Raw genomic sequence first — 12,228 nt, forward strand, 5'->3', positions numbered from 1 at the left:
TCTTCTCCCAGAAAATACTTACAGTGTCAGGTAATTTCAGCTATGCTTACTATGAGCCCTGCTTGGCTTGTACAAAAGAATGTGAGAGCAGTGAGATTCTCTCTTTCATTATTTTTGGAGAGGTACTCCATGACAGGTTGATTCCATCCTTTGTAAACTGTAAATAAAACAGTGTGCTCAAAAGTAAACTAGTTTTTGAATATGATAAGGATCCTACAGTGTAGATCCTGCAATAGACAAGAACTGCCAATATTCAGAAAGCAATGGGTAGGAAGGTGCCTTTTATCATTAAATTAATCACCTACATGTCTTAAATAAATTAACTTGATAAACAAAAGAAGAGGTGTCTGTCCGTTCCCAGCAAGGGCAGGAATGCCTTTTGTTCCTGGACTTGAAGTCTACTTTCATAACAGCCATACACAGATGCCCAAATGTAGAAACTGATCCTGCATCTCCCAAGTACCTTATTGCAACCAAGAAGAGGCCAGCTGTTGTGGAAGTCACATATTTCTGAAAATTCATATATTAAGCAACAATAGTTGTACTGTGTTTTGCATTATTACAGACAGTGTGTGCAAATCTTTTAAGATTGGGGCAATCAAAACAGATTTATTTAGACACTTTTAGAAGTTACATTGAAGTTTTAGCCAAACCCCATGAAATGCAAAAAATTATTTTGACATTGACAGGCTTTAAATAGTAGTAAGTCCTTGACATGCTCAGCTTGATAGATGTAAAGAATTTAGGGGGTTTTGAAAAACCTACATATAATTGTGTTGCTCAAGTATTTTAAGCAAATTTAAAAGTCAGTATAGTTCTGTCCCTGCAGATTAGGAAAAAGGAGGGCAGGTTTTGCTAGCCTGGGCAAGCTGGATAGGATGTGAGATCTCAGAAATGTCAGGAGGAACATAGGGAGAAGAGGGCGGGTTGGCCTGTGCTGTATGATCAAGCTGGCAGCATGTCCTGTGTAGTATGAGAACAAAAAATCCAGATGTCACTGTAACCCAAGCATGGCTTCGAATCGCAAAATATCCTGAGTTAGAAGAGACCCACAAGGATCATCGAAGTCCAGCTGCTGGCCCTGCACAGGACCACCAAGAATCACACCATGCGTCTGGAAGCATTGTCCAAATGCTTCTTGAACTCTGGCAGACTTGGTGCTGTGACCATTTTACCTACTTGAATTTTCTCCTCATGCGTGTGCTGAGGGAACAGGAGTGCATAGCTTCAAGCAATTTTTTCCCCACATACCTCTAAAGCCTCTGTGCTGGAAGATTTGTCAGAAAATGAATTTATAAACCAGTTACTCCTCATAATAGTTTGTTTTTATAATAAATTCCCATGGGGTTCAGGGCAGTCTTTGGAAAAGAAAGTTCTAGAAGAACTATTGCAGTTCTTGTCCAAAAGCTGTTCCTTTCTATGAAGGTTTGTTGAGGCTTTTTTGCTGGTATTATTATTATGAAGCCATTTTTTGCTTGTACTGAAGTGTACGATCCATAATTGTCTTTTATTACTCTTCTGCTGCAGCATATCATGCTTTACACTGTGGATCCCTGACATTATTTTAACTTATTGCAGGAGGACTCTGCCCAGGGTCCAACGATCCCTGTCTGGAGAAGCCGTGTCCAGGGGACATGCAGTGTGTGGGCTATGAAGCCAACCGGAGACCGTTCATCTGCCAGTGCCCACCAGGAAAGCTTGGCGAGTGTTCAGGTGCATGTCACAGCCATAAAGGGGGATATACTTGGACAATAAAGTGCTGCCATTCTCATTTTGTAGGCAGAGATGCCAGTGAAGTCAACAGAAAATGTACTGCTTAACCCATCTCAGCACGGGCACTTGGAGTATCTGTTTATAAGCCTTATAAATACTTGTCTTTATAGCTATGGGGCTGTATGTAGACTGTGATCCAGTTTCTGTTTGGAAATTCCCACTGGCTTGCTTGAATTCCAGCTCAGTAAAGCAGGCTGCTGAGAAAACAGGATTTTTTCCTAGAGAATGTTACGCCAGATGTTTTCCTGCCCATGGGCAAAGCTCTATAATTAACTCTTCTGCTTACTATTTAGATTACCAAAATTCCAGCCTTTATTAATGAAAGCACTACACTATCCCGAAAAGAAAGTTTGAGGACATCTGTTAGTTCTCTGCATCTGTGTTGTTCTCTGGGATATGAAGAGCCAGGTGGACAGCCAGTGAAGTAGAGCTTTCTGTTGACTTCAGTGAATCCCAGGCTGCAGGACGGAGGATTTGTGCTATTTTCCTGATGAAAGCACAGCAGCTACTGAGCTGTGGTCCTGAGCACTGGTTGCAGGGGACTCACTGCAAAGGTTTGGGTGACATCTGCCCTCACGTAACTTGACACCCATAACTCAACTGCCTAATGTCATCTTTGATTCCCTCTGTTATCAGTGAGGCAAGACTGGTGCCTCCAGGAGTGTATAAGCTGAAAAATGCTGAATACTTGGAGAAACCACTTTTCTTTTTTTTTTTTTTTTTTATTTTATTTTTAAGTATGGAGAAATAGAACTTTCCTCTATCCCCTGAAAAATAGCTTAAAAAAAGGAAATGCGGAAACATTTTGTAGTAGATGCCAGCTTTGTTTTCTCTCATCAAAAAAGGGTTTTATTTATTTCTTCCTAGTCGTTCTCATTAACTTTATAAATTCTTTAATTACTTAACACTTGAGGAATTGTTTTATGTATCACTAAAAGCACATGTGTCTTTTCAAAATGGTTGTTTCAGGCCACACTTCCCTTAGCTTTGCTGGGAACAGCTACATTAAATACCGTGTTTCTGAAAATAGCAAGAAAGAGGAATTCAAGTTGGCTCTCCGTCTGCGAACCCTGCAAAGCAATGGGATTATAATGTACACCAGAGCAAATCCCTGTATAATTCTGAAGGTAATTAGAATAACTTATCTTTTCTGCAGTTGTTTTTCTTGATTCTGTATTTTCTCTTGGCTCTTGATTTGGGGAATGCTGTTCTCATTTCAGCTGTAGATTGAGAAGATGAAGTTTGATTCTAACAGGGAAAAACAATTTCAACAACAGCAGCAGCAACAACGATCAGAAAAGCAGCTTGTTAGTGGTACTTTACTTGGAAAATTCCCCACTGGTGCTGTTCATTATAAGCACATTATGTGTGTCTGTGTGCAGGAGCCAGCCTGCACGAGATGTAAGATTTGGCCATTTATATGACTATGTAGTCAAAACGAAGCCTGCTGAAATTGCTGTTCTTCCCTTCTGTCCTGTCTGTGGTTAGAGGATGTGCCCTCACTGTTAGTGAGCTAATTCCAGAAACCAACTGCTTAGAACGTGTCTCCTACTGAATATGAAGATCTCTGCACTCTGTGGATTCTTTGTTGAGAGAGTCATGGGGTCAATAGAGATTGATACCAAATCAATATTTATTTGGTAAACTTCCTGAATTTTATTCTTTTTTGTTTTGTTTTGTTTGGTTGGTTTTTTGAGTTTTGTTTTGTTTTGTTTCTGTGGAATGGCAATGCAGGATGGAAAGGGAGTACTAGGCTCATCCAAGAGCTTGCACATATAGTATTTCTGCTATAGCCTCTAAGGTACAAAATGAAAATACTGATATTTGTAATTCAGCCACATTCTATAATCCAGCAGTGGGAGAAATGGCACGGAGCCTTTAGTGTCTGTATTTGCAATCTTTAGGATACTTTTGGCTAAATGCTTAGGTAATGTTAAAGTGGCTATATGAGTTATTAATGAACAACAAATAATTTTATAGCTGTTAGACTGAAGTATTTAATGAGCAAGAGTACTGTCTGTCATTCACTAGGAACTGTCAGCATTGTTCAGATTTGCACAAGACAAGCCTCTGCTTTGAGATGTGAAGAAATGAAGTTTGAACTTTCAAGCATATGTTTTTGTTTAAGTAAAAACAAGCAAAACTGCAGGTTAGAAGACCTTCTTTGAAGTCTTCATCATGCTTGCTCTTAGCATATGTCAGTAGGTAATGTTTGCAATTTTGTAATTTCAAAAAAATACCTGGGGAAAAACCAAAAGGCCCTGGTGGAAGGTGCCACTTGGAAACAATAGGAGATGGTAAAAGAGATGGCTTGAATTTGAATTAGCATGGTGATAGAAGACTTCATTTTACTTAAGTTTTGTATATAAAGCTCTCATCATTAAAGGGCATATCCAGGTCATAGACAACTGCGTGAAAATACTCAGTTGAAGCAGAGAAATTTTGCCATAAAATTAGAAGAGTTGATGCTGCTACAATTGCTACCAAAAAAAACCAAAAGAAACAAGACAAAACAACAACAACAACAACAACAACAACAACAAAAACCAAACAAAAATCCCAAAAACGAACACAAAACCAAACAAATCACAGAAAAAAAAAAAAATCCAAACCAGTAAGAGAACTCCCCTTGACAATCACCTGAACTGAGTTTTAAGTTGTGAGGTAGGAATCACGTTTTCAATCCCCACTTCACATAATTACCTGGTTATTTTACTTTGAAAGATGCTGAGTTAAAAATAGTACTTCAAGGAGCAGCAACAAGAGTTGTGGTTATTGTGCTCCAATCTCAGTCAGCAACATCCATGTCAAGCTGCTTTGCTTCCTAGGTCTAAGAAATAGAGAAAGAGAAAACAGAGAGCTTCACATGCAGCTGCTACCTCATATATCTGATAAGTGAGATCCAGGGTTGTGTATGGATGCAAAGCCTCTGCTTTCTCCTGTGCATTGGTCAAGGGAGGACATATCTTCTTGAAGCCTCATGCTCAGCTTTTCAGTAGGGCAGGATTCACTGCATGTCCTTCTCTCAGTTCTGGCACTGGGCTTCTGCATGCATAGGGTTTAAAGGAAACAAAATCATTACATTCAGCATAGTTTTTTTAAGAGATGGTATCACTTAAAAGATCAGGAATTTTCAGAGTTTAGTTTACGAAGGTGTTTTAGCCGAGGTGTATCAGTCTAGGTTCTCACAAAAGTACCCTGTGACAGACAAATGTCATCCAGCTCAAGGGATTGAGGCCTATCAGGTCTCTTCAGAGATGGCAGCTGGCTCATGGACTGCACTTTGGGGATTCCTGACTCAGGTGTTTTCAAGGAAGTTATGCTTAGTTTTCTAAACAACCTTTTTTTTCATTTGTAAACCAGAGGTAAGGCTTCCTGTTTTTTTCTTTAACCAGGTACATATGTTGGGAGGTAGGGAGGCACTCAGAAATGAGGCCATTAAGCAGATAAATTAGAGGTCTATAAATGTGAAGTTGTTATCATTTGAGCATTGCTTTCAATTAAATTAAACACGAGGAGAAGCCTTCCCAATAGAGGATAAAGGATGAAATCCTATGTTCTTTTGAGCATACTGGCATCACTCCAGCAAAGCACTTAATCACTTGCTTAACTTTCTGTATTTGAAAGCAGTGGAACTATTCACATACCTTAATTTTAAGCATCTACTTAAGTATCTCCTGAATTAGCACCAGAGGGCCCAGCACCATCACTGAGCTTCAAATAAAAGCAGAGGTAGAAGAAATTTAGACCCACAAGGTGTGAGCCCATGGGAAGACTGGCAGAAAACAGCTGTGCTGTTGGGGCATAGAGTGGCATTGATTGTTTTGAAGCAAGTCTCTGCCATTGTAATCTGTTTAAATATTAATGCTGCAATATGCTTTTTGGTGTTTCAATGGCCAGCTTAATTTTGGAAGCTCATACATTTGTGATAACTCCAGGGATGGAAATATTTCATAATCTTTAACACAATGTCCTTCCTGGATAAGTAATCAATTCCACAGAGCAAACTGCTTGTCTACTACTTTGCTGAAAGGTACGCTGCATTGATATAATAAAATAAAGGTGTTATTTATTCAGCTGTATCAAATAAAGCAACTAATCCATCGATTTTGAGAGGTTGGGCATTTTTTTGTTGTTGTTGTAGCATGCTCTTGCTTTTTAGACAATTGAATCAAGAGGAGATGCAGGTCAATGTTGGCTTTTTTTACTTTGGAAAGATTGCATGTCCCAAAACTGTACCACCGTTTCCTTTTTGTGTATGTTGCGCCTAACTTAGAAAAGTAAGATTTAACCATTTGAAGATTTACAGGGCCATTGCAGAAGAGAATTCCATTTATTTTTTCCAAGGAATATAATGAAGATTCATCTTTTTTTGTGAAATTTTAAGGATTAAAAATAGGTGAAGAAAGACTTTCCCATCATGCTGTAAATATAGCAGCTAAATTGTAAAAGGCAAGCATATGTTCTTCTGTCCAGGAATTAATGTGAAACTTTGCATGGTTTAGTTAAGTGTGTATTATACATTTTAATGCATCACTGCTGCATGGCTTGTGCTGGATAGCACTGAAGTTTGGATATGATCCCAGTTGTGGCTGGAGTTGAAACGAGTAATATTTTAATTAAATTCACCGTTTTACACAAATGAACCTGAAATGCAATTCAGCTAACAAAACATTTCCCCAGATAGATTAGGAGGCAGCATGCTATATCCATGGTGTTTGACTGCAGATGGACTATGTGAGCTGGAGGTGGTCTCAGAAGAACCATTTGATCATTTTATTACCTATGTTGATACACAAATATGGATGTTAGCCAAACATCTTAGCCAGACTATTATTCTAATATAATTTACAGTATGTGTTTGCCTCCATTCTGCTCATTGAATGAAATTGTTGAAATGTAACAGATTGCATCAGCTTTTGGAGACTTCAGTGTTCCTTTAACTTCTCTACAGGTGAGGAATCTTGTGGTATATATGGTTAAGTGTACATTAACCACCCTGTCATAGTTGTTATAACTGAGGTTGTAACTGAAGCCTGAGCCTAGAAAACTCTGGGAAGTGGAAGCTTTGTGGGAATTTTCTGCCCAGCTAGGATGAAGCAGTGTCTCTGCTTTCGTGGTGCAGAGGGTCTCTGCTGGTGCCATGGGCTGCACTGGGTGAGAGGTTGCATAGTTTGCTTGTCTCTGCTTTTTTGCTGTGTTGCACTACATAGATAGATGAAAAAAGCAGAGCCACACATTCAGTGCTGGACTGACAGTTTGGCACTACCAGCTCTCAGCTAGACCAGCCATCCCACTGAGGTTGTTGTCTGGATAACTGCTGAGCCTGGACAAGAGCCTGGCTATTCATTGAATGTCCATACTTATTGCTTCAATGTCCCTCAGTTAGCTTGAAGTTCAGCTTTTCTTGGTACTGAGGTCCAGGCTGTAATCAAAGAATCCCCTCTGAGGACTGAGCAGGGACCCTGGCATCTCAGTGGTTACAAGGAATCACAGGAACACCGGGGATTAATTGCTGAATGATGGTTGAGTTCTCTGTGCCTAGAAGTGGAGACAGCAATTTTACCTGTTAGGTGGAAGAACCTTCTCCTCCCTGCCTGGCTAGTCTAGTTGCTAAGTAGTCAAGAGTGGAGCCCTTTGCAGGATCTGCTCCTTGCCAGCTCTTCCTGTTCTTCCTACTCCTCCTCGAGATCCATCAGGGGACAGTTATTTCCTCCCGGCCTCTCTAAAGCAAGGCCCGTGACCAACTGATTAATGAAAGTGCTTTTATGGTCCCGTTGCTAGGGGTATCTGGGCATGTCACACAGTCTTTAATGTATGAGTCTGTAAAACAGTGGTGTGAGGCAAGGAAATGACGTTACCCATTTACTGATGGAGACCTGAAACTAATGGCTTGCTTGAGATCTCAGAGGAAGAATGTTGCAGAGTGTGGATTCCCGTGCAGATCTGTCATGTCTTAGGCTAGTACTGTAAGCATCAGACCATCCTTTCCATCTTTCACTCTAGTTAGAGGTTACTCGTGTTTCTTCAATAAAAGGAAGGAAACTTAACCCTTCGAACAAATATGTATTTATTGTATATGTCGGATCATCTGCTGGTAAAAAGAAATAAAAAGTGGATGAAAAATATGTATAAAACATATTTTAATGGCATATCTTTTAGATCATAGTTTCCTGTATACAAATGGTGTAATATTTATCCCAGGTGCTCAGATGTGGTGTTGTATTTATAAAGATAATTGGAAAAACATGTTCTGTGAGTAAGAGTAATAGACATGCAGGCAGTAGGTCCTTCAGGGCATAAGTAGTCGTAGGGGACGTATACATATATTACACACAATCAGTAGAGGAGTTTCCATAGGGAAAAGTCCTTTCAGTAAGCAGCAAGTTATCTGCTTAGCCAGTGATGGCTGTTTTCAGAGTGTAATATGTTGGCATGCATTTTTCTGTTTGATTTGTATTCCTGGTGAGACAGACCACACTCTCTGATCAGCACCTTCAATGTTCATGTGTACTTTGTGCACACAGAGAAAAAACTCTTGCTCCATCTCTGGAAAGAAAAAATTATCTGTTTATCAGGGCATCCTGTTTACCAAGATTCCTCCTGAGCATATGCTTTAACCGACACAATTGCAATCCACAGAAACAGTTTACAGCTGAATTTTGAGTCCTGTAGGAAAATGGTTTTTAATGAAAAATGATCCAGACTCATTATTTTATACATCTATCATTCTTTTTTGATTGAGCTGTAGGAATACCAAGCAACATCCATCCCTTAAGCATGTATTACAGTCATAGATCTGATTTCTTCTCAGTTTCATTACATCCTACAGTTCAGGGACTTCAAAACACCTGGTGGTTCATAGCAGAGGCTAATTCTAGCTCCTTCCCTTGGCTCCTTCTACATCTATATTCATTCCTCTGCACCCCCTCATACCATGCAGAGTGAGTGGGCAGCTGGCATCCATAGGGAGCTTGCCCCATGCTGAGCAGCTCTGTGTCCACACTGCTGAGCAGTCACAGAGCAGAGGAGTGGTGTGGTTTATACCCTGATTACCCAGGGTGTTTTGGCTTGAGGTCCAGTTGAGAGTCAGCCAGTCAAGAAAACCAAGGATTTACAAAGGAGAAGGAAATCAAGAGAAATACAGATCTCAAGATTTTACCCTTAGCTTTTCTCCAGGTAGTTTTGTCAACCTTCAAGGACATAAAGTGCTGATAAATAGCACGACAGCACAGTCTGTTCCTGTAGATTAACACTTTCCTGTTAACCTTCAAGGCCCATCAGGGAGTCTGGCTGAGAAGAGTTTGAGCACGCAGTCACATGCCAAGGGCTGTCTCCAGCTAACATGGCTGTTCATGCTGGAAATGGCCAAAAATGGCCAAAGGCAGACGGACACACTGCAGCACTCTCACATCTGCATTTGCCATGCCAGTTCAGTGGGCCACCAAAGCTCTGTGGGGCTCTTGTATTGACAGCTGTGGCAATCAACACTGGGAGGAGCAGTCAGACTCTGTAACAGATACAGTGAGAGGACAATGTGAGCTGCCTGGAAGGATGAAAAATGAGACCATCTGAACTTTTCATGGGGATAAATAATGGGACAGAACTGTCTTGAAATGGGGTTTGCAGAAATAAATACTTCCTAGAGCACGACATAAAGGTAAAATACTTGTAAGAGCTTTCAGAGAACTTGAATCCAATTAATGTGTCATAAGAAATTATTTCCAAGCTTGTCAGCCATTTTAAACTTACATTCCATCTGTTAGAGAAATCTAAAATCTTTGAGTAAACTGCTAATCAGGAAAGCAGCACTTCATACCCATTCCCTCACTCTGCACTTTGTCTGCCCCAGCAGGGTAGCAGAGATTTTCCCTGTAAGAGGACTTGGGATGGGTGAGAGAGGGGAGAGAGAGTGAGAAATCCCCTACAAACTCTCTATACCCATGAGTCCAGCATAAATAATTAGGAAAGAAAGAAAGAAAAGTAAGACCCATCTTATGTCCTCTATGAGGTATATACAGAGCAGGTTGTGTAGCATCTTTGGGAAATAATTGACTTGGTCAACTAGTATGTTGCTGTTGTAATTAGAGGTACTGAACTTATGATGTTTAGGGACAAATCCACACCTCGTTGAGATGCTCCTAAAGGTTACAGAAGCACAGGATGTCTGCATGAGCAAAGTACAGAACATCACCAGCTGAAAGTGTGGCCATTGACTTTGCCATAAGCCTCTCAAACATTGAGAGGTGATCCTGTGCCCTGACCATCCTTTTGATAGCATCAACCACTGGGATCAGAATCACAGCTCTTGGACTCGCTGAGAGAGATACAACTGTTCAACAGCAGAGCCAAGGGCAGAACAAGGGTCCTCAAGTCCATATCCTGTTCAACAAAATGTATAATGATGCCAGTTTTCACCTCTGTTCTGCACCCATATGGTTTTCTGTATTTTTAATTTTCCTGCGGTAATTGGCTTTGGGCAAATTCAAACTAAGCTGATATTTTCCACCTTATATTTTGATAAAGGCACACCTTTTTGCTGTTTTAGTGTCATATAGGAGAGCAGTTTTAAGAGTGTGCAAGAGACTGTCTAGAATTTCTCTATGCTTCCAGATTCTCTGTGAGAGCGTATTATGAGACAGCTGAGCGCCTGAAGCGGTGTGATTTCTGTTTTCCTCCTGCAGATTGTCGATGGCAAACTCTGGTTCCAGCTGGATTGCGGAAGTGGCCCGGGAATCCTGGGAATTTCTGGCAGGGCTGTCAATGATGGAAGCTGGCACTCGGTGTTCCTGGAGCTGAACCGCAATTTCACCAGCCTGTCCCTGGACGACAGCTACGTGGAGCGCCGCAAAGCGCCCCTCTACTTCCAGACGCTCAGCACGGATAGCTCCGTCTACTTCGGCGCCCAGGTCCAGGTGGATAATGTCCGCAGCCTGACTGACAAGAGGACAACGCAGGTCCTGAGCGGCTTCCAGGGCTGCCTGGACTCAGTAGTCCTAAACAACAACGAGCTGCCGCTCCAGAACAAGCGCAGCAGCTTCGCAGAAGTGGTTGGCCTGACGGAATTGAAGCTTGGCTGCGTCCTTTATCCCGATGCCTGCGAGAGACACCCCTGCCAGAACGGCGGCACCTGTACTGCCGTGCCATCTGGTGGTAAATGTTTTCATTACCTTATGGGCTTCCCCCTCTCCTTTTCCCTTCTGTAATTTATTGCCAGAGATGGTTTTATGCAGCAACATGCTTGAAAAATCTCATGAACTCTATAAAACTCTGATAGGTATTGCAAATTGGGTAAAAGCTGTTTGCTCTATAAATAACAGTGAAATGGTGCCCCTTCTTATTGCATTAGTGTTACAGGAGGAAATTGATTTATTGGCTGTTAGTATAATCCTATTTCTATAGAAACCAATAGAATTACAATTACTGTAATGTTCAGCTGGATTTTTCAGAAACCATTTACAGCATCCTTACAGCATTGGGGGCTATACACAAAGATGGTGATTTGAAATGTCCATCACAGATGCAACAGCAGTGTTCCCTTATTCTGTTTCCAAAGCTGTTACAAATAATTACTGAGCTGTCCACAAACACCTTCTGTAAGTGAGTAATTTTATTACATGTCTGCATGGAAAATAGCAAGTTGAGCCCATTATAACCCCCCCTGAACTGTATTTTACAGCTTTCTCGGAGGCTTGAGTGCTCTACGGTCTAAGTAATATTATCCAAATTTTATAGGGCATTGATTTAAACTGTGCTTGTGTTTGAGTTTCTTATCCAGTGGTTATGTGGTGGTTTGTGTGTGATTTGATACCAGTGACTTACTGCAGTGCACAGTAACAACCAGCATGTAAGCAGGAGAAAAGCAAATGGCACACATGCAGAACATTCCCTCTTGGGTAGTTCTCTCTCTGCAGTGTAGGAGTTTCCCTTCCAATTCCCTGTACTCTATTAACCTGCAGCATTACACACCTTTTCTGGCAGAATAAAACTTCTCTGAAAAGGAGGTTGCTCAACAGAGAGGTTTTCTGCAAGTTCAGAGCTTTCCATTCACTTACTGTCAGTGAGTTTTGTCATGGTTCTCTAGAGAAATTCACACTAAACTCTTGGTTTATGGAGCATTTAACCACTGTCCCAGGGCTTTCTGCTTTAATGTGTCCATGCAATTCCCTTGCACTCATAGTTATTATTTCTGTTTTTCATTAGTTTAAGCCTGACTCTCATATTTCCTCTCCGAGTCCCTTCCACCAAACAGATTTTTTAGGCGTGAGGTTCTGATCAGTTCAAGACTGATCTGAGCCAAACTGTGATAAGTTTCTCAGTTGGATAGCCCCACTTTTATAAAGTAAGTCCTGAAAATGTGGATTTTTCCATGCTGGGCTGTCTCAGCTACCATCACCTCTGGATCTTCGGCTTTGGTTCAGCCACCTCTTCTCCCATGCTATCACAAATAATGCA

General features: G+C 41.0%; 1 protein-coding gene across 1 annotated transcript in view; it reads left to right on the forward strand.

Moving 5' to 3' along the window:
* FAT3 (FAT atypical cadherin 3) overlaps nucleotides 1–12,228 on the forward strand; it is a 326,121-nt gene that overhangs the window by 293,931 nt on the left and 19,962 nt on the right. The window contains exons 20-22 of the mRNA XM_066341305.1: nucleotides 1,579–1,713; nucleotides 2,743–2,900; nucleotides 10,458–10,926. Of these exons, the coding sequence (XP_066197402.1) occupies nucleotides 1,579–1,713; nucleotides 2,743–2,900; nucleotides 10,458–10,926 (762 nt within the window). The remainder of the gene's footprint in view (nucleotides 1–1,578; nucleotides 1,714–2,742; nucleotides 2,901–10,457; nucleotides 10,927–12,228) is intronic.

This window comes from Sylvia atricapilla, chromosome 2 (genome assembly GCF_009819655.1).
Source record: "Sylvia atricapilla isolate bSylAtr1 chromosome 2, bSylAtr1.pri, whole genome shotgun sequence".
Taxonomy (NCBI): domain Eukaryota; kingdom Metazoa; phylum Chordata; class Aves; order Passeriformes; family Sylviidae; genus Sylvia; species Sylvia atricapilla.